The sequence below is a fragment of the Balearica regulorum genome, chromosome 2 (assembly GCF_011004875.1).
Source record: "Balearica regulorum gibbericeps isolate bBalReg1 chromosome 2, bBalReg1.pri, whole genome shotgun sequence".
In the NCBI taxonomy this organism is placed as follows: Eukaryota; Metazoa; Chordata; class Aves; order Gruiformes; family Gruidae; genus Balearica; species Balearica regulorum.
Genome location: NC_046185.1, coordinates 117,130,799 through 117,153,466, shown reverse-complemented (window position 1 = coordinate 117,153,466; position 22,668 = coordinate 117,130,799). Strand labels below are relative to the sequence as shown.

Sequence of the window (22,668 nt, the reverse complement as noted above, 5' to 3'; positions counted from 1 at the left end):
ACAGCTAAACCATAGCAGCGCTGGGGTCACTTTTACCAGTCCCGTCGAAGCCGTGCAGCGGGCAGGCGCAGGCAGGGTCTGCGGTAGGTTGACAGCCTGCAGGTCTGCAGCCTGTGGTTTGCTTCACTGCCTGCAACCTGGAAGCAAGAGGCAGTTATTTTCCAGCTTCCACCTAAAAGGTAGCATCTAAACTGTGACCTTCTGTGCCAAACTTTGTTCCACAGCCAATTTGTAAATGCTTTGTATGTCAACTTTAGCAGGGAAGCCTCGGCCGCTCTCACCGTCATAACGTTATCTTCCAAAAAGCCAACAAAAATACAGCTTTGATGTGATTCTTTAGGTGCTCAGATGCTGCTGCATGCGAGGTATTATCATGAAAACCACATTATCACAGTAATTCAGGGCCTTCGGGCATCTGATGTTGCCAATTGCCTTCACTTCTTGCTGGTATGTAATTTATCACCGGTGTGCCCTACCCTGCTAAAATGCACCCTTTGTGGGCAGAGGCAAAGCTAATATACTTTCAAAGTGTATTTGAATTGCTTCAATAAATCACAGCTGTCACTGTAAGCAGTTTTATCACTTGCCAGAACAATATGTTATCTTCATGCTTTGTAGTCTTGATACTATTCTGGAGTTTTATTTGTGTACATTGTAATGCATCATAACTTATTTTATCAAACAAATTTGAGCAGCCCTGATTTTTTTTTCTTTTAAATGGAAACTTTGCCTTGCCCTGTAAAAAAGACAGCATTTTTATGGGATGTGTTTTATAGATGTAATTATTATTTTTTATTATTAATTAGCCCTAACAACACTTGCAGTTTGTTTTCAATTTGTTAATTTTCATTCTTTTAAGCGGTTCATGCAGCTGGGGTAGCTTTGTTTCGTAGCTCATTTCCTCTCCCGCTCTGCTGTGTAGCAGGAAGAGCAGCTACACAGTTGTCCAGGGCCATGGAGTCTCTGCAGCGAGTAGGACAGTGGGCAGATGCAGGATCCTCCCTGCCTCATAGAGTTTATTTGCTGCCTGTGCACAATATCCACCTAACTAATCAATTGTGTGGATTTAAAATAATAAAAAGCCTCCTCAATTATGGAACACAGTTGTAGACAAGCCTTCCTACCTGAGACCTGCAGGATAGCGTAACGGGAAATCACGAGTAGTTAATTGTGCCTAAGGCATAATTAATTCCTTCATCTGGCAGTCTTTCCCCTGAATCACAGAAAACAGCCGGGAGCACGAGTGGCGTGAGGATTTGTCAGAGCTGCGACGTGGTGCTCAGGCTTGGGCCGCGAAGAAGGAAAGTTGTGTTTCAGCAGCCAGACCGGCTCTCTTGGGCACGGACCAGCCGTGCTCACGCCGTCTGCCTGCTCCCCCCGTCCCGGGTGTGCTGGGTGATACTGCTCCCATCCGCCAGCTCAGCCGCCCCACCGGGCAGGTTCCTGGTAACGTCACTGTAAGCTCTAGACAGACGCAAGCTCATCCATACTATTTTTCTTCTCCTGCCACAGTGGTAGAGCTCTTTATGAGTGTGACCTGTGGCTGCTTCAGGACCTTGCTGTTACTTGGAAGCTACTTTCAACAAGAGCCTCTCCTCAGCTCTCCTTTCTCAGGGGTGCTCTGACATTAAATACACTATTTCCAGGACAGCCAGTAAAATGTCTCCTTTTTTTATGGCCATGCCTACAATACCAGTGAATATTTATGAACCAATTTGCTATGGCTTCTCCTATGATGGGAAAAAAAAGTGCTTTGCTTTTAATTGATGCAATAGCTCATTCCAAAATATGAGAACAAGGTCTATAAAGTAGTCAGTTTGTGTAATTAGAAAATTATTTATTTGCAGCAGATATATTTGCTAAAATGTGAGGATTGTATTCATCTGGTTTTTAGTTTAAAGAAGTTATGTTAATTGTTTAAAATCGAACAATGGGTCTCCTGTAAGGAAAATTTATAGGTGTAGATTGAGTTCCTTGTCGTGACAAATAGTCTAAATGTATGACTTACATTTGTCCTTTTGCCATTACAGAAGTTCGTGTTTATTCTCAAGGTTAGCACTCGGAATGAGCAGTAGCTGCTAAAGAACATTTTGCAGATGTGTTTGCAGATCCCGTGATTTTCTCTTTTCAAAAATTTTAGCTACACAGACATTTTCAGCAGATTGGCTAAGCACATCAGCTACCGCTTCAGAAATGCATGTAAATTTTACATGGAGAGATGTTTCTGGCAGCTGCTTTGTGATTTGACTTTGAGCAGCCCCAGAAGAAGTATATGAAATCAGTTACCCCATCCAGACCACGTAAGCAAGACACAAGTATTTTAGCCTAAGGTCGACGTGGATGATGGTGCTGCATTAAATTCAGTGATTGCATCTATAGGAATGCATATATAACCCTGCCCACATGCATAGATCATTTCATAGGATCAGAGGAGCTAAGGATGGAGGATACTCATGTTTCTGTGAAAAACCACTAAGAAACCAAACCTGCACTTCCTACAGAAGACATCTCTCCCACCTCAGCTGAGCCTGGGGAGCTGGCAGTTGCCTTTTAGCAAGCATTGCAAACCCTTTGCAAACCCTTCCAGGTTAATTTCAAAATTCCCATTCGTAGTGGCTTGCTGGCAAATCTCTGATTTGCAGAGAGGTGTAGTTAAGACTTGTGCTCTGGCAAATGACTCTTACCATGCCCTCTTCCTCACCTTCCTGCCAGTATTGGCAGACCTTGGGCTCTGGGAATTCGGCCCTATCCTTGCAGGTGCTGACAGAAAAAAAAAAACCCAAACCCACATCTTTTTTCGACCAAAGTATAGTTCTTGATCCAGCTGAAAATTTTGTGAAGCTCTCTATGTAACTCTTAGCAAATTCAGCACTCAGAGGTCTCTTCATATTGTATACCAGATTGGAGATCAGTTGTTTTTCCATTTACTTTGTCAATTGAGTATATAGCACTTCTCAGCACTGCTGGATTTCAAAATGTCTGATGAAGAAGTCACCCCTCAAAACCTTATTTTACAGAGGAGAAAACAAATATGCAGAAAGGAGAAGTAATGCACTCAGAGTGTATTATGTCCCAGGCAAGCAAAAAGCTATCAATATTTATGATGTATGCAAGAAAAAAGTTCTGCAGCTGACTCTCAAATCTACCTTGACCACACACACAGGTTGATCTTCAGTATTTATGCTGACTTGAAAACTCCATACGTTTATGGTCTTTATTGTGCATTTTCCATAGCTCTGAATGCTTAGCTAGCATTGCTCATGAGTTCAGACTTTGCAAATACCCTTGGCCATGAAGATTGTAAACACAGTTTTGCTGGGGTTGCAAACTATTAAAAGTATGCTGTGTGGCAGCAAATGCTCCGTGGCAGCTCTGACCCAGTGATTTCTGAGAGCAGACATCTCCCTGGAGAGACCTGCAGCAGACAAAGCACAAGTATTCAGGAGACTTTCCTACATTTAAATTTGTGCTATGCTTCGGGGGTTTTTTGCTAATGAAAGTAAATTTTACATCATTTACAGTTGCACAGTTGCGGATACCTTGAGGAAAGATAAGGGGATCGGGACTGATCCTGTGGGTTTCGCAGGGCAAGCCAGCATACAACGCTTTTGCTTGACGGATCGGCCTTCTCAGGCTGTTGCACTGGTCAGGTTAACCAAAATATCCTCGTGCAGCGATAACAGTGGACGTTTCCAACTAACGAACATGCTCTGCAGTGAGAGCTGGGGGTGAGCAAGGGCAAAGAGAGGTTTATTTCCATGTAACTGAATTAAACCACGCTCCGGCTGAATGTTTTGACATCTGTTGACCACAGGCCTGATTCCAGGCTTGTTCAAGCCCACAGAAAAATTGCCGCTGGCGGAGTGACATCTGCCCGTGTCCCAAGCACCGCTGTCAGCCTGTTGGCCAACTCGGCAGAGACTTGGGAATCAATATAGAAACTAGGCGGTGTCTTCTGAAGCTACCTCCGTCCTCCCTCTCCCTTTTCTATTTCTTCTTCTCTCTTTGGGCCAAGATTTCTTGGCACAGCTGTGCGGAAAAGCTTGCCGCTTGCTGCTGACAGTGTCGTATCTATTAATTTCTTTTGTGAATACACAAGGAACTTGAGTCCCCAGGTGTTAACGCTCTTGTTTTCAAAAGTGCCACTAACCCCTTTTTAGGAAAGGCAAAGGCGAAAGTTTACATCCACTGTGCGTTTCCCTTTTTTTCTTTTTTTAAAAAATGCAGTTCATATTATTCTGCCCACCCAATGCAAGAGTTGAAAATATGTTTGCCTGTGATGTGGAGATAGGCATGCTTTGCAGAGGTAGCTGCCTGATTTATCGAAAGACTTTATAAAACACTATGAATGAGCTATTTTGCAGATTACTTGGCCACTTAAAAAAAAATCTCAAATTCCTTTGAAATGACAGAGTCTCCCCTCTGCCCCAAGGCAACCCAAAAGATGAAACAAAAGCCTTACATTGCTTATGGACAATTAAATGGTTTCATTTCATTTAAAATATTTTTTAAATGTAAATTGAACAGAATTTTTGAAGTCTTAGAAATTGGTAGTGTTCTATTTGGAATGTCCAAAGGGAATGTTTTTACTTTGTCAGACATTTTTGGATTTTACTCACTTATTCCGTCTTTTGTAAGATGAATACCACAGATGAAGCTAACCAGGCACTGGAGTAACTACGTCTCTAGATTTTGCTGTTCACCTCCTTCCAAGAAACAAGTTTAGCTGGAAGATACAGCCCAGTTTTAGTGCAGTCATCCGATGCATTGCTTTTGTACCTATGGCAGAATTGCAATTGGTGTTTACATTTCTGCAGTGATACAGAATGGAGTGGATGCCTAGAATAGGGGCTGATACAAAGCCCAGGCAGGTACTTCACGTGTCATTTGCCTTACACTTCAAGGGGTAATGGGAATGGAGGGTCTTAACGATAACGATTGCTTTAGTAGCAGTAAAAGCCTAACCCAATTTCTTTAACAGCACGTTTTAATTAAGACAGACAAGAGAAGGAAACTAGGGTCTACTAGTAAACTGGAAGGGGTTTTAATTGCAAGGTAAACATGATTGGGAGTGCTCTGCGCCTGTGCCGTAGAAGTGGTTAGATTCATCCCTGGTTGCCATTTAGTTTATTATTTGCCGGTATCTCTTGGTACATAGCCAATGCTTATTCTAATGGCACTTTCATATATGTACGTATATGTGCATTGGGCCATAAGTGAATGCAGGCTCAGTCCCATCTTGCCCCACTTTCCAGCTTGTGGATTAAGCAGTGGCTGTGCAAAAGGAGAGTTGAGAAATTATTTTGTTTCATATATTGTAGAACTGAATTTTATTGGAATGGGCCTCTTTTTCCTTTAGATTGATTGCTACCTGCCTGGTCAAGTTTCTCAGAAGCCTTTTAAAGGATGCTAAGAATACACTATGAATAAATGTGCCAGTATCTCTCCCATTGGAGATCCCCTCGTTTAAGGGGCTGAATTCCTTGGCCTCAGTTCAGAAGTGTATTCAAGCCTGTAAATCATTGCTCTGAAATCAAGAAATTGGCTCATATGCTTAAAAGTTAAGCAAATGCTTAAGGGCCCTGCTGTACAGGGGCCAGAGTAATCACTATGTTACAGGCGAGTGCTCCTTATGTGGCACAAAACCAGTGAAAGTTGATTGCTAACCCCAGTAGTATTTGGATTATGTTCTGCATGGGCGCACTTGGAAAAGATGAGATTTTTGCACTTGGACCCATATGGGCAGACATATGCTCCATCAAAGTCCTGTTGGCTTCAGTATCAACCTTGTGTCTGTTTGCATCTAGCTGGAGGATGTAGCCCATAACTTGCTGTACCCTTATGTTATAGGTAAACTAACAAACACAAGTCCTTTTGCTCAGTGATTTGATACATTAACCTATAGGTGTACGCAGAAGCAATGAGGAGGAAGAGCGCCATCAAGTCGTGGCCGTGCCTTTGTTGCAGATGCTATTTAGGGTTGGTGTTGTGTTTATGAAAACTCTTTTTGAGGCTAAGCCACAAAACAAAGCCCAGCCTGCGACGCTGAAGAGCAGAGATCATTAGCAAGAATCTATGGTGCTAGCAGTTATTTACCCCGTTCTGCCCTCAGTAAAATGCAACACAGTACAGCGAACTGTGCACTACCAGCACGCTGCAGCCTTCCTCCAGTACATAGGATGTGGGCAGGAGCCTGTTCCCGAAGCTGCATGGAAGCAAACAGCTTGGCAGAAGCAGTGAGAGCACATGGACCATCATCTCCGTGACTGTGCTGGTGAGACTCCCTGCTCAGGATGGGGCTCTAAGCACTAGTTCTCTCTGAGGCAGCGCACAGAGATTTTGGTGTATTTTCCAGAAAAGCTTTGTGCGGTTCTGCTGTTTTTCTCTGGGCAAGTTATTTCTCCTGGGTGCTTACTTTTCTGTCTACAGCTGTCCTGTCTGTTCAGGAACGTGCCATCTTCAGTGCAGGGACTGCAGCTATTCCTTGGAAGTTTGCACAGTAGCTGGCATGGTGGAGGTTCACCCTTGGGCTCGTGCTTGTGGGTATTTCAGCAATACCAAGAGCTAAGTTATAGATCAGTACATGGGGGATCGACAGTTTGTTTGCTCAGACCTACTGTTATTGATTTGGGGGCAATCCAGAAAATCAAACTAGTGTAATGTAGAGAGAAACCTGCTGAAATTCAGTGAATCTGTGGGTTCACATCTTGCATGGAAAATCTGATTCTGCTGGTTTTGGTTTTCTTCATTTTTTGGATCACAATTTTGCTTGCATGGCTAGCTGTCCCATTGCACATAGTCCTTATGGATTTGCTAACAAAAACAATGGATATTGCAAATAATTGTTACACCATGGCCAGGAACTGTTTTACGTAACAGAATGCAAACACAGACACAGGTACATATAGGGAGTATTACACGGGGTGCTGTTCATCTAACGAGCTACATTGACTTGACCGTCTGTGCTTCCAGCCTGCTCTACGCACTAAGGCTTAACCCACCTCCTGCTTTGCTTTGCATTCAGCACAGAGCAGTTGTGCACAGTCAATTTGCGTAGCTGAGCTGATGATCAGTAACTTGGACGTTTATTGTTGCCTTCCTATATCTTGAGCCCTGTCCCTCATGTCTGCAGGTACTTCTGGCTGGAAAGAACAGTCGTAAGTCTGCTGTCCTTGGAGAGGCCAGGTTTGTTATACTCAGTGGGGAAAATGATCACATTGACACCTGACCCAGGTGAAGAAATCATTCCGATGCAATCACAAAGAAAATTCTCTCTGGTGGGCTATCCTAAGTTGATCTTACTTGACTGTTTTTATTATTTATATGAACTCTCCTGGGCAGCCCTGTGCTGGACCGCTGCATCACGCAATCTGGAGCTGTTGTGTGCCCTGCATCCCACCGTTAGAGCGGGTGGTTAGGTTTGAGCTCAGTGGTTGCAATGAATGGGCTAATATTTAACTTTTTTAGCTCTCCATTTTTTCTAATATTTGTTTCCACTGATATAGATAGATGCGTGTGTGTATGTGTATGCATACCAAAAGTTTAGTGCCACTTTTTTTTTAATAAGGGTTTGAATTTATACCAAGTGTAAGTTTGTACCAACTGCAATATTGATATTCCTGCCCTGAACCACAGGAAGTTACTATTTTGCATGAAAAATATTCCCATGTGAAAATGAATACATTTGTAACAAAGGTTACATTTTGCAATTCTGCAAAGTACAGTTTTCTGGGTAGAGAGATGAGAAAAGAGCAGTTTGTTCTTGCAGTCTTCATCCAAAGCTACTGTTTGGGGTTTTTTTCTGAAAATAATAGTAACAAAACAGTTAATCATATGCTTTATTTCTTCACAGTTCACTGTGGATCTTAGCTTTAAATAAAATTAATTTTTTCTGCAAGAATGTATGGACACTTTGTCTCTGAATTCAGCAGAATCCTGAACATAATGTTACGTAGTCGTTCGAAATGAAAATGCTCTATAATGTTTTGGTGGCAAAGGTATCTCTTTAGGTGCCACTTTTCAGTGTAAGACAAGGCCTACAGCACATCATATGCCAAAGGAATGTTACTATCACCACTAATCAGTTTTTACATTGGTGTTTTAGCTGTGTATTCAACAGTCCCATAAAGAGGAATTGCAGCAGACAACAGCAGTAAGGGCTATGGCTAGATTTGCATCTCTTCTGGTCTTTCGGCAGTAAAGCTCTCTTAAGAGCAACCCTCAAATTCTCCACAGTGATCTCTTGGCCTGCCCATGCGTCTACGTTAACTCTCATTAACGTCAGCGGGATTGGCGGGCGGGCGGTGGGAGTGGAAGGATTATACTTGGCTTTTCCCTAGCGCCGTTCCTGACCTCCCTGATGTCACCAGAACCGCGCACCAACTTGCAACGTGTGCCTTCAGTGCCTTAGATCTGTGGGGACAAGAAGGCTTCGCCCCTCTCAGAATAATGTTTGCCAGGTCCCTGCAGGCACCTCAGCTGCCTTTTTCTACACCGCTCCAGCATAAACGCTTGCTCATTGTGCTGGCCAAAGCGAAACACTTCCTAAAGCCCATCTCCCCAAAGCTGTTCACATGACTCCATGGATTAACTTAGTTCAAAAGCATAAAATACTTTCCTCCTCTCTCTGTCTATATCACCTGTGTCATTGACTGACTGACTTTTTTTTATTTGTTTGTTTGGTCTCCAATAAAATGCAGAAGCCTCAGATTACCAAAACAGCTGCACATGCTTTGTCTGGGTTAATGCATTTAAGTCAGGCTTCAGGGTCTGGGTAAGTGCCAAGATCCTGGATCAGCTGCTTTACCAGAATTATGCTGCTGTAATGGAGCCCTGCATTATTGTGTTGCAATTATTTTGGCTTGCAGCTGGCTGTTCCCTCTATATTTTTACTGAAGTGAGATAAAAGGATTTTGTCTTAAAAATAGAATTTTCTTTTCTGTATCTTAAAGAAGCTTTGAGTTACATACCGTGTCTGTAAGAGGTGCCCCTCTGTTTATCTTCAGATTTATCTTCAAGGAGAAGAGCAAATAATTTTTGTCATAGTTTTTGAAGAACATGAACAGTGCTAAGTGGTCTCAAAACATAAAAATAAAAGTATATTGAAAAGGGAATAAAATAAGTTATTAAAGTGTCATATAATAACATAGTTTTAGGTTCTCATCAAGAACAGGTTTATTTTCAGCATCAAGCCACTTACTAGTAGCAAGTTTTTCTTCAAGCTGTCCCTATAATTTGGAGATCCTTTGTGTAGAGAAGTAAATGAACAGATCTGGATTTTAAACTGAAGAAGAACATTTCCTCAACCTTGAATCTCCTATATTTGTATCCATTCAAACTCTTTTTGATGCCTATTTATATACATTGCTTGTCAAATAACAGCGCTCTCAGGTTCTCCAGTTGATAGCGAAAAGTAAACTGAATGCAATCATTTATCTTTGAACTGTTCAACTGTGCCCTTCTTCATGTTCTTGTTAATAATGCCAGGTCTCCCAGGAGCGCGCTCACGCAATTTTACCACATAAGCTTTCTGTTTGACCTTACCTGCTGTTCCCCGGGAACATAGCGGGGGGGGGGGGGAACCCAAAATGCCAGCCTGCCTTAATTAAAATTTTAGTCTCAGAAGATGTTAACAGTATGTGATTTCATTAGGTATATAATGAAAGTATTTAATCATACCTCTTATTTGTCTGGGCCTTTTTACCTGGTAGTGAGGTCGCCAAGTTTTAAAACAACTCTTTTAAGGTGTGGAGAAGTAACTGAGAGGTGGATATACATATTTAAGTGATTCATGAATTCATTGTATCCATGATTTTGCATGTTTGCCCTAAAGGTAGTTGCTTGGATGATGAAGTAGAAGGCTCTCAATAACAGTTCAGTGCTCTTTGCGAAAACATTTTTCCCCCACGGGACAGCAAGCATGCATATACATGGTTTTCGAAAGATAATGCTATTCCTCGTCTCCAGCAGTTGGAACTTGGCATGATAGAAAAAGGGTAAAAGAAACTGTAATGGATATTTCTTTGACATGTAAGAAGCTCTAAATCTTACTTGTGATATGCAGTGTTACTTTCATCATTTCGCATTGGCATAATCTAAACCACCATAGCAAGAGGCTTTCCACCACCCAGATGAGGCCATTTGTTTTATGCAGCAACTATTCTTGAGGAGAAGTCTCTGCACAAAACACTTTCTCTTAGCTTTTGTAAAGATGTACGTTATTCCAGTTTACAAGGGGCAAGCAGTTAAAAAAATAGATTTGTGAGGCTCTGATCCTGCACATCTTTTGAACTGGGAGGGTCTGCATTGCTAGGGGAGTTGCGTTATTCTCCTAATTGTTTTCCCATTTTATTAGCAGCCGAGAAGTGCCCCTGGGCTGGCAAAACAAGAAAAAAAAGAGATTTTCATGTACCTTTTTGAGGAAGAATAGATGAAGACAAGGCGGGGCAGTTAGGCTAGCTAAGGCAGGTCCTGCTCTAGCAGTTAGCCAGAACTAGCCAGATGGGGGATTTCAGAGCTGTTATCCACAAAAAAATTTGTGTATCAGAGTATTTTCATCAGCCGTTTTTACCAAATCCAACAAATGGGTCACTCTGAAATAATGCAAAATTGCAGCAAATTTCCAAATTTCATTTCTTCTTCTTCAGCTGGATGAAGGTATTTTTGCACTATTGATTTTGTGGGATTTGCAGCTTTGTAAACCAGCAAAAGAAAAAGAGGTGGGGAAAACAGACACGCTGTCTTCTAACCAGTATTTTTCTTCTTTTTCTTGTGATAGTAAGTCTTTCTTACATCTCTGATGCATATACATCTTGCTGGGTTCCTTAATGCAGCTCATTATGTCTCTTTCTCTGGGGGCCTGCCAACAAATGTGGCTGTTGGTCTGTTACCAGGTTCGGGAGGCACAAATGTGCTCTTAGCAAAGCTACGGCAAATTTAGGGACCAAGGAGCTACGATTCTGGCAGGAATTATGTGTCAAGACTCTGTGTTCAAAATCCTGCAGTTTCATAACCCCAGCTCTGCAGAGATTATTCGAGTCACTGTCATTGCCATCAGTTTAGGAATATATTTACTGTTTTATGTATTTTCAATGAATGTAACTGGAGTGCCATTAGCTAAAAAATGTTTTCATTTCGCACAACTCGAAAGGTGTGCTTTTACCTGAAATGAAAGAAGCCAAACTGTAAGTCACTTAGGTGAAAAGGCTTCTCTTGGTTTTGAGCGTCTGAGCCTGCAGAGCGCAGTGGGGAAAGGAGTCTGTGTACTGCTGTGGTTTTTGGCACATGTGCTGTTATATGTGTGCTGTAAGCCACCTCATACCTCCAAGTTATCTGTTGCTTCTTAAGACTCCTTTATTTCAGGCATAGGTATTCTTGGTTTTTCCCTTGTATATGTGTGAAAACTAAATAAAATAATTGCATGGTCTTATGTTCTGGGGGGAAAGGGATGGATTTTTTAGCATTAAGCTATTACGTATTTGTGCTTTTAGCTCACATGGTATCCAGTTCACACCCAGAAATTATCTGTGGTGTCTTCAAGTGGAACACAAAGCTTAAATATCTTACTAGGTCAAGACATTTTTATGTGTATTGCAGTGAGAAAGCAGACACAGTAGAAGTGGATTGATCAACTGCAGCAGATTTGGGTTGCAGCATGCCTTGGATTTTAGATCCAAGCTTAAACTACAAAATTGTTTACAAAGTGTTTTGGATTCCAGCTGCACAAGATGCAGTTTAAATCTTCAGACTCACACAAAAAAATGACAGAGCAGCAGGGAGACATTAATTAGTGTGTTTTCTGTGGGAGTTTTCCAAACTACAGACACATTGAGGTGAGGCTTAAATCAAAACCAGCTTAAATTTATAGCTTAATTTTGTGTTTTCAATGAGACTTTTAGTCCATCATTTGCAGTGTATCTGGCCAGGTAATGACCAACTGCATAATGAAACACCATCCCCCTCCCCCCATTTCCTCAGCAGCCACCCAAATCTCACGCGTAACGCCTGGACGTGAGAAGGCAGTCTGAGCACAGCGCCTTGGAGCAGCGCTCCTCTAGAGCCAGCAGTGTATGGGGAGATTCTGTAGCTGGTTCATGACGTTCATGTAGGAGGTGAAACATCTGGTTGCAATCCAGTACTTGAGTATCTCGCGCGAGGTAAGGAGCGTTGGCAGGAGGGACTGATGGACCCCTGTAGCAGGGAGGGCTTTGTTCTGGCTGTTGGAAACCCCTTGCCTCAAATTCCTGCTCCCATTTGTGCTGGGAAGGGATTTCAATATGCACCTCCCACAGCTTGGCCAACTGTCCTCGTGCAAGGTTCCCACACCTGGCTTCCTTTCCTTGTACTTTGCAGATAACGTTTAGGGTCTGTTTGAGAATCAAAAGGTTCTTTGTGTCAAGACACAGTGTTTGATCTTGCCAAACTGCTTGCTTCATTTTTTTTTCTTCCTTCCAGTTTTGCAAGTACTTTGGGATGGACCAGCTCAGAGCTTTTGGCAAATAAGTGAGTTGCCAAAAACTTTAAGAAACTTACTGATGTGTGCATGACTGAACTGTAGTTTTACAATGATATTTTTTCTTCTCTGACTAGTAACTTATCATGGGCATTGTAAGTTTCTATGATTATAGAGTAAAAGCTGTATCCAGCCACTTCAATACTTTATCCATAGCTTATTTTAAAAAGTAAAAGAAAACGTAGCCTAGCAAAATTGTGGGAATAGATATCGATCATATTCTTCAGCCTACAAAACCTACTGAGCACTACTCTAGCCAGGGCAAAGTAAACTAAAATATGCCAGAAAAAAAAAATGCTTAGAATATCCACCGTACACCGGTGAACTCTCTGCTCATGGAGTGGATTTGGTGGCATCGCAGTATGTGAACAAAGGGGATGGTCTGGGAAGAGGATCCTGTCTCACAAACAAAAGATTAGTCCTTTTCCTTGGAAGATAGGAAAAGTGTTAAGAGCTAACCGGCTAACATTTTCATAAGTATTTCAAGTCTGGAACATGTAATGGTCTGAATAATACTGGACACAGAGCACACTCTAATCATATCTTTATTCCCAGAACTTCTTATTAAACTGGTTAATATTGTCTAGGAAGCTGTCCATCCTTGTTTTAGAGGTTTTGGGTGATAGCAAATGTGATTCCTCTCTGGCTTAATTGCCCCCTTGTTAATTATAGGGTCTGTTGAAACTTTGAATTTTATTTCTAATCTGAACAGTTCTAGGTTTATCTTCCAACCACGTAATTTTATTATACTGTTTTCTATTCTGTTGAAGATCTATCTACCAGCAGATACCTCTTCATCTTTTGAGTAAATTCAGCAGAGTAAGCTCATTAGCTCTCCCAGGAAGAGGTGCACTTTCTGACCTCGGATCATTTTTGCAGCTCTCTTCTCAGCCCTTATCAGTTTTGGGGAGTCTTCTGCAAATGTAAGCCCCTGCGGTGAGCATAGCACTTGGGACTGGGTGCAAAATCTGCTGTTACGCTGTTGTCAGTACATCGCAGGGTATTCCCTTGTGTCCGCACCCAGAGGTGGTGCTCGCTCCCTTTGGCTGTTCCATGGGAGCTCCAGTTCAATCTCTTCCCGGTGCTCCTGGTGGCAGTTGCAGCAGAGGCTGACCTGGTCCGTACTGGTGGCATAGGGCAGCGGAAAGGCACTGCGGAGCAGGCAGGAGGATGACCAGATCTGTGTAGCCTTGCACCCAGCCCCGTTAGCCCTGCTGAGGTTTCCCTTTTGGATTTATTTTGGACTTTGCTTGCTTAAGCCACTGCAGTGTGATGCCAAGGTACCTGCAGTTTGGGTTTGCTGGTGGCAACAGCTCGGCCTCTCCCAGTGCTACACTGAGTGAAGCGGGAAGGGAGGAGGTGAGCTCTCAAATCACTTCACATCAAAAACACCATGATTTTTTGCATTTGCATCAGATGGGCTTAGATGCAAGGACTCTGTTCAAGTGGTAAGAGTACAATAAGATTTGCAGTTCAGGGACTCGCGCCAGACTGCCGCACTCGTCAGCCGAAGTGCTGATTACTCTTTACCTGGAGTGCTGACACACATATTACAAAGCTAGCTTGCTAATATATGCTTCAAATCTAAAATGAGCAATGAAACAGTCCCTCCAAACATGGATGTGCCGTTCATGAAGGATGTATGCTGAGGCCAGCAGAGCACCAAACATGCTTTAATTACAGCTCTGGGTGACATTACTGGCAGAGGTGTAAGACCACTGTGTCTTGTCTTTTCAACTCCGTAGCCTCATTAAGAAATTAAAACATTTGTGGGTCTTCCATGCACTCTTTCTCCCCCTGGGATGTTTAAGTTAGCTGGCTGTCAGCATGGTGATGCAGGCTGTAAAGGTTCAGAGAATTACCTTGATGGTATGACAGCCTCTTCCATTTCGACTGCAATTCAAGGCTCATTTTTCCTCTGAGGCATTCATTGAAATTCTGTGCGCGATTTGTTCCTCTGGTTGTTTAACAATGTCTCTCATGTTTGCCCTGATTTAAAAAATCCTCCTTTGTAGCAGAGATAACATAGAGGAGGATGATATAATTGCAGTAAAGAGGCCCTGGAGCTTGCAGTAATAGGATGGTTCATCTGATGTGTACCGCCATTAGAAAATAACCCACGTATGTACGTTCCCAGGGGACAGTAAAGAGGCTTTTAAGGATTACACTTTATGTAGTATGAAAGCTAATGAACAAAAGAGCAAGTATGAAGAAAACTATTGCTGCGGAAAGCATGGTGCCACTTCCTGTTCTCACTTGTTTCCAGACACCTGTGTAGCTCCAAAACATCCATCTCTGCCCAGCAATGCATGGCCTTTCGTGCACTGCAGTTGGCTCCCAAGACTTTTGAGAACACCGTATTATTTTCATTTCATTGAAAAATAAATAGCATGTCAAATGCATAGCAGAGCTGAGGTGAGGATTGAAACTACTCTATGTGTACAAAAGAAATAATTTTGGGGCAATAGCGATCTCTGATAGTCTGTGCCCTCAAAAAAAAAATTATTTGCTAGAATGATATAATTTCATGAACATTGCTGAAAGATTGATCTATTAAGCCTATCAGTCATGCAGAGTCTCAGTTCTCCCATCTCCATTCTTTTCCTGACCAGTGTGCAAAACCATATGAAGACATTAACACACAGTAAACACTGAAGGATCTGTTTCAAATGTTACGTAGCATGCAGAGTCAGAGTTGCTGGAGGGCTGCAGGAAATTCAGAGCAGCTGATTTCTGATATTAACAACTTCTTGTTCAAATGGATTGCCACATAGAGTGCCAATTCCTTCCCCTTGCATTTGTGCTCACACAGAAGCCGTCTAGCAGAATGGACTTGGGCTGCTTCTTTTTTCACAGCATTTCCCTCTTGCTTATAGAGCTTGTTGTAGATAAAGAAATTAGTTCACCTTTTAATACTCTGTACCTCCTGTGCACTGTTGGAGTATATTTTTGTACCTTGTCAGATTTTTATCTTGAATGGAATGGATGAACTCGCATCTTTCTGCATTTATTTAAGGGTCAGACTTTGCTATAAGGTAAAGTGAAGTGGCTTCACTTGAGTTGCAGAGCCTTGAAGAGGGTGCTGGATTTTGACCAAATGCTGTACTGGGGTTCTGCAGCAAGGTCTGACATCCATAGCTTCATTGTATTCCAAAGGGTACTGATGATAAAATGAAGTCCATGAATATTAAGTGAGGAAGAGATGACAGCCAGCATCTTTGCAAGGATACAGCAGGCCAGTAACCTTCTTAAAACATCCCTGTTTTCACCCACAAGTTAAGGGAGCAAATGGTCAAGTGACCACAGTACCTCCTCCTGGGCCGAATAAGTGACTTAATTTCCCTTAACGGCAAAGAAGGTTCAGGAGACAACGTGATCAGATTCTTATGTTAATACCTCTTTGCTCTCATCTAATCGCATTGGTAGTGCGTTAGAGTGCACGCAAAGTATTTTTCTGCTTGTATTGAGGCCCCTCTGTGTGGTCAGAGCGTTGTAAAGGGCTTGCAGAGGGAGTAGGAAAGAGGTCTTCTCCTGACTCTCAGGGGTGTAAGCAGGACTCTGCTTGGGACAAGGGTGAGGACATGCTCTACAGGCAGGAGAAATTGCTGAGGTCTTTGTTAAAATAATAATCCATAACCTAGTGGACCTCAGCTCTTAACCCATCACCTTTTTGTATTTCTGCACCTAAACGTGGAGTGGTTGTGCAATGTACTAAGCAGTGTTTGCTAACAGAGAGGAAATTTTCAGGGCAAAGGTACATGCTATTGTAATATCCCCATGAGACGATGCCTACATGTTCAGCATAAGGGTAAATACTTGGTCATTTCCATAACTTTTTGTTTCAGTTTGATAGTCATGTCTGTGTTGGGCAATAAATTTGTCATTTTTGGAGAATCTGGAACACAAAGCTGAGGTGAAGACAGCTGTATGTTCAAATGTACAGCAGAGTATCAGCAGTAGTCTGACTAAAGTAATGGTAATGCAATTATATTTACTAGAGATAACAGAAGGGCTTCTCTCTGCTCGACCCCAGAGGTGTCTGTCTGTCTCTGCAGAGCACCACTCCACCGCCCTGTGCATCACAGTCCCACTCTGTGAGCACAGATCTCATGTTTGATTGCATTCCCCAACTTAGCGTCACTTGATCCCTGGTCCACCATCAATCTATCATTCATTACAACATCTGGGACTTACTTTGACAGCCACAAGTGAGATGAATTATCTGTTGCTGCTTCCGCTGTCAGTTGACTCCGCTCTGCTTAAACTTCCAGTCTTGCAAATACCAGAATAGTAGTGCTAAATTTTTTATTTCTGTCCTTTCTCCCCCCTGCTCCCCCCATAATTGGTATATGGGAGGAGAAGAGGACTTGCGATTTTATTATTGCTGTATAAGCCTTCTGTAAACTCAGTTACAGCACTTCTGATGTTGGTAATTTTTGTGACTAAAAATATGCTGACACTGTGTTTGTGCATAGGAAAAGAGCAAATTTGAATGTATAATAATCTGGTGCATTGGGGAGATGTTTGATGCTATATCCCAGCCAAGTTAATCACTCATGGAATTATTTTTTTTATTTTGCTCACTTGACTGGAGGCATTAATCTCATATCTGTGGAAAGGCATCTTTACTGCCAAAAAATTGATCGGAGATACCCAACATTTCTCTGGCATCAGAAAAGATTTTGAAGAAAAGCTATCAGTTGACAATAGACCAGCAGAAACAGAGACATTCATTACTTTATTTTTCTTACATAATGAAGAAATACCCAGGTGATGATTTCCAATTCATGAAGTATATTGAACCGTGTACTGTATTCATGAATATAAATTGAGCAGACGTGACACACATTTTTCATATGAAAATAACACAGCATTGCTCCTTCTGATAATCACCTTCTGTAGCATCACCTCGACAGCGCACTTCCATCCAGCAAGGCTCATTCTCAGGCTGGATCGTGTTGCTTCCAAGCAGCGCACCGCTCGCGCTTCACTTCCCATTCACGTTTCTGCCTCATTAGCAGCTTTGCCCTCCAGATCATCCAGACTTTCCCCATTTCTCAATTAGTCCTAGAGGAGCTGTCCCAGCAGAAAACCTGCAATGTTGCAGTGACTTTGATCACAGAGCCAATAGCAGGTTGAAACAGAAGCATCAGCTTCTCATCCCTGTGCAGTCATTTGCGTGTCAGCAGTGTTCTTACTGACCAACAGGGAGGACCAGACACTCCCTAATTTATCATTTTCTTCTTTGGCCAAACACAAAGCTCATAGCGTGGACTATGACCCTTAATATGCTCTAATTGTGTAAAAAGCCTTGCAAGTAGGAGCCAGTGTGTATACAGATGTTCTTCTTGATTAAATAAAGCTGTCTCTGCTTACATCATGCTAGAGAGCTGCATTACAAGAAAGGTAAGAGAGTAAGATAAGAAACATGAAAAAAAACTTACCAGATTGACTGTGAAGGCCAAATACTGGTGTCCTTGAAGCCGGTGGGAGTTTTGCCTCTGAGGAACTAGCCAGTTGCACCCTGTGTCTGTTCAGGGCTTTACAATCCTGCGCCGCAGTCAGGCGTCCCTCAGGCTGGTCTGTGCCGCAGGGTTGAAGAGCATGACGAAAGCGTGCTGCCCGCTCCTGTTAGCCTGCCGGGGATGTCAACTCACAGCATTTGTTTATTCCCCTTCAATTTTCACTTCCAGTAATGCTTCTCTAGAAATCGAGCAACTTTTTGACAAATGCGGGGAGAAGTGATGGGATCATGTGCTGTTCCTTAGAACTGTTTTAATTTTACCCCTACGAATGACAGGGTATTTGAAGACATCTTTCTTCTTCCAGGTTACCAGCCTGTCCTGCCGAACCAGCAGCAGGGGTTCCAGGGTCTCATGGGAATGCAGCAGCCGCCCCAAAGCCAGAACCTGATGAATAATCAACAGGGAAATCAGGTGCAAGGCATGATGGTGCAGTATCCAGCCATGTCGTCTTATCAGGTACTTGGGAGCTCTAAAGAAAGACCACTTTTCTCAGAGTGCTTAATTGAATTAAGTTTTTTGTATCGCAGAAGGGTCTTTATTATTTCATTAGGACAGTGTGTGGCAGGAGGCCTCCTAATAAATATGCTTCTAAGTCAAATTGTTTTCTTTGCTTCTTGTTTACGTATTCTTAGAATTCCCGATTTTCATTCTGAATTGGTAATACTTGAACTATTTATTACAGCCTGCAGTGCGGGTAGAATGTCACACAGGATGAAGGAATTATACTTCTTCCTGTGAAGAAAATTAATTTAAAAAAAACCCCACCCAAAACAGAACATTGGGGTTTTGTTTTTGGGGGTTTTTTGCCAGTGCAGTATTGTTTCCTGTAATGAAGTTGAGGGCTTTGCCTGATTCAGTTAAAAATTACTCATCTCAGGAGACTCCTGCCAAGGATCTCACCATGTCTTCTATAACAAGCTGTAGCCAGATAGATTTTTGTTTATTGGGTTTGAAGAGAAAGCAGTGGCTTGATTTTTACCAAGTCCATGAATTATCCAGACTTATTTCTCCAACTTTATACCTGGTATTTGTGAGATATGCCACGAGCCTGTGAGAGGTGGCCTGTGCTTGCATTTTCTGCTTGTCCCTCTGGAAAGTTAAGAAACTAAATGACTTCTAATTCATTTTAATAGATTGCACTGATTCAGCAGGCATTCACCTTTTCCCTCAGCTTCTGTGAAAACACTCCAGAAACCCAGATGGAAATGGGGGAATTGGTTGTGGGTAAAATTTTCCCCTTGCGTCTTCAGAATTACTATACTGAAAATGTGTTTTAAAGGTTAATGATCAAGTTAAAGGTTTAGACCTTTTAGATGGCCTAGACATACCAGGATTGAGTCTTCTGTTTGCACTGATCCCAGAAATTCACATTGAGCTAGATCATGACAGAGCCCCTTACTAGACCTGGGAGCAGAGGGATTTCTCTTTAACCCTTCTCTAACAAAGAAAATCCTCAGGGATGAGAACAGTTCTGAGCAGCAGAAAACAATTTTGGCAGAACATGTTGTATACTCAAATTCAGCTAGAAGGAAGATAGGGATACTCAGGCCCTACTTTAATTGCTTTAGTAATTACTTTTTTTTTTTCTCCTATGTCTGTCCGCATTCCTACCTAGGTGCCAATGACCCAGGGTTCTCAAGGATTGCCGCAACAATCATATCAACAACCAATCATGCTACCTAATCAATCAGGTCAAGGAACACTTACAGCCACTGGAATGCCTGTCTACTGTAATGTCATACCTCCTGCCCCACAGAACAACCTACGGTTGATTGCCCCACACTGCCCCTCCAATAACGTTCCAGTTATTTCTGCCAGCTGCAGGACAAACTGTGCGAGCATTAATAATGCAGGGTGGCAGGTCAAGTACTGACATTGTGGCTTAGTGTGGATATACCGAGGATAGCAGTGCATTATTTGACAAGTAACTCATGGCCTTCAAATGAAGAGGAACACAACAGGATCATCAGTTGAGGACATAAGTACTGACTATGCTCAAGTGATTTGCTGCTGGAAAAATCTGTAAAAAAAATAAAATAAAATAAATTTTGAAAAAAAAAACATGTTTGCTGGTTAATGGTGCATATTTTTGTCATGTCTGCTAGGTATGCCTTTATAGCTTAGCTAGTGACATGAATTCATTGAGGTAAGATTTTTTCCTACCACTGAACACCACTGTGTAGATTGTAATATCCCCGATTCGGATTAGTTTTGTACTTTGTGTTGAGTTTGTGAAGCTAAAAGTATTTAAAAATATAATAAAATCACATTGTACCAAAGCTGTAATGGAAATGAAAAAAATGAAAACAAAAAAAAAAAAAAAAGAATTACTGAATGGAAGGAATAATTTATATACACTATAGAGTTTTTTTATGGATATATACTGTATTGTAGTGCTTAATCACAATAAAGCTATTTGGCCTTATGGAGAAAGGTCATGTTTCTACCACCTGCTTGGTCTCCTCTCTGTTTCTGAGTGAGTGAACTCCTCTTTGTTTCTGCATTGTCTTGTTTCAGGTGAAGCTAAGGGGGGGGACGATGCTTAATGGGCTTATGGGAGTTTGATGAAAAGGTACCTGTATCTTAGCACGCAGTACCGTAACAGCTAAGACCACTTAGAAATACTAGCATAGACACCCAGGAAGTGTTTAATGAATGATGTACCAGATCATCTTAAACTAAGTTAGTGCTTTTCCAATCCCTAGGACCAGTAATGTCACAAACGCAATTTGCCACAGCTACAAGTCTCTATCAATTAACTTATATGTGTTCAAGAGGCCAACCAAGAGCTGCATATAAGAAGACATAGATGTCCCGTGATATCCCATCCATTGGCTGGAAGATCAATTGCTACTAAGGTAGCAACCATAGCAATTATTCTGCTCTGTAGAGATAGTCTACCCAATTATTGCTACTCCAGCTATAAAGCTATTTTACAAAAAAAAGATGACAACCCAAGAACCTCATCCATCACGTTCAAGTAGTGGGGACAAACAATACATTAGGGTTTTTGGCTCTTAAAACATGCAGCACAGTGGTTTGCCAGAAATTTTTAGAACCTTTTTTCAAATTCCTGTGGCGTTTTTCATTATTACATCCATGTTCACTCAAATTCCCAGCTTGTTCTAATAAATTACTCTTCATTCATAAATGCTGCATGGAATTCCTCATTCTGCTTCAGTGATGACGACATTCAAGTAGCAAATGTGTTTACCAGACAAAAGCCTGTGTTGATTTTCACTTAAGCTGCGTTTTTGATCAGTTTTGAACACCTTTAAATTAGGTAGGAGTGGAGCCCCCCAGAATTATGTATATGCATCATGAAAAAGCCTGAGATCCTTCTGTGCCTAAAATCTGTATGTGGCATAGTATGATTTAGGTATACTCAGGATGACAGTAGCCTACACTGCCCTCGATCGTTGTTAATCTGAGTGTGAAACAGCTTTTATTTTCCCTTTAAGAGGGCTAGCATTTCCTTTGCACACTTCAGCTGTGGAAGCAGGAAGGGCTACAACCTATATTTAAAACAAATATTTTTCTTTTCTATACAAAAATAGATATCTTTCTGGCTTCAATCTTTTTTTTTTTTACATATATGTTGTCTTAAAGTGTGGAATTTCTACTGAATCCAGTCCTATGGGATCATAAGAAAGCCAAGCACTGAACTTTATGTAGTATAATCACGATTCATTTGCTGAGAGACAGTCAAGAACATGAGCAGGTAAGTAAACACAATTCACTCTTCAATTAGAGGTGAAATGCCTTGGGAGAGCATACTGATTGATTTTTTTTTTTCCCTTTTTTTAAATCGACATGCTGCATTTGAATTTTGCCTGTGACCCTGAGCTCTCATTTCAGATGCCCTACATCGTATGGCTTATTTCCTTTTAATGTTGTATATAGTACGGAGGTTTCTCTCCTAGCATTACTATAATTGCATGTAATTGTGTTTGCTGAATGACTGACAGCTGAACGAAGGGCTGTCCCTCTCTGTCAAGGCTCCAGAGTCCAGCAGGAAGGACCCGCAGGTGACCTTGTGCGTAGCCAGGCTGACCGAGCGGGGAGGGGGGAACGAACCTCTGTGCACATGGTGTCTGGAGTGAAGAGACCCTTTGGTAATCACTATATTTAAGTCCTGTTTCTTCTCTTCTCTGAAGCGCTACTGTTACCTTATCGATCTTCCTTCTTGTCAGGGAACTATGAATGAATTGGCTGGTTAAAAAATAAAAATCTGCTCTCAGCATCACAGATCGATGGCAAGCTGGGCTGTAGATGCTCTCAGTAGCGACAGGGAAGGGAGTCAAAAAACAAAGCCTAGGAACCTTGCTTCTATAAAGAAAGAATCTTCTCAGGACCTTAACGCCACTCTTGGTCATGTCCCCTTGGTGAACAGCATGTCCCGCGGCCAACCATGGCCATGAGTTCCCGTGATTTACCTGTCCCAGTCCAGTGACCAGCTCGTGCAGAACACGTGCGTAGCTGTGGGAGCAGGGAACCTGCTGGCTGACTTCTTCAGCCTTGTGGCAGCAGCGCCTGCCTGCGCGTTAACGCACCTTCCCGCTCAAATGAGGCTTTACCTTTTTATGTAAAATTGAGCAGTTTCAGGAGGAGGTCACAGCCACCCACCCCAAA

At 42.1% G+C, this 22,668-nt stretch overlaps 1 protein-coding gene across 1 annotated transcript in view; it reads left to right on the top strand.

The window, feature by feature from the left end:
* ARPP21 (cAMP regulated phosphoprotein 21) overlaps positions 1-20,482 on the top strand; it is a 104,485-nt gene extending 84,003 nt beyond the window's left edge. Inside the window, 2 exon segments of the mRNA XM_075745489.1 lie at positions 18,341-18,492; positions 19,652-20,482. Of these exon segments, the coding sequence (XP_075601604.1) occupies positions 18,341-18,492; positions 19,652-19,909 (410 nt within the window). The 3' untranslated portion in view covers positions 19,910-20,482.
* The last annotated feature ends 2,186 nt before the right edge of the window (positions 20,483-22,668 follow it).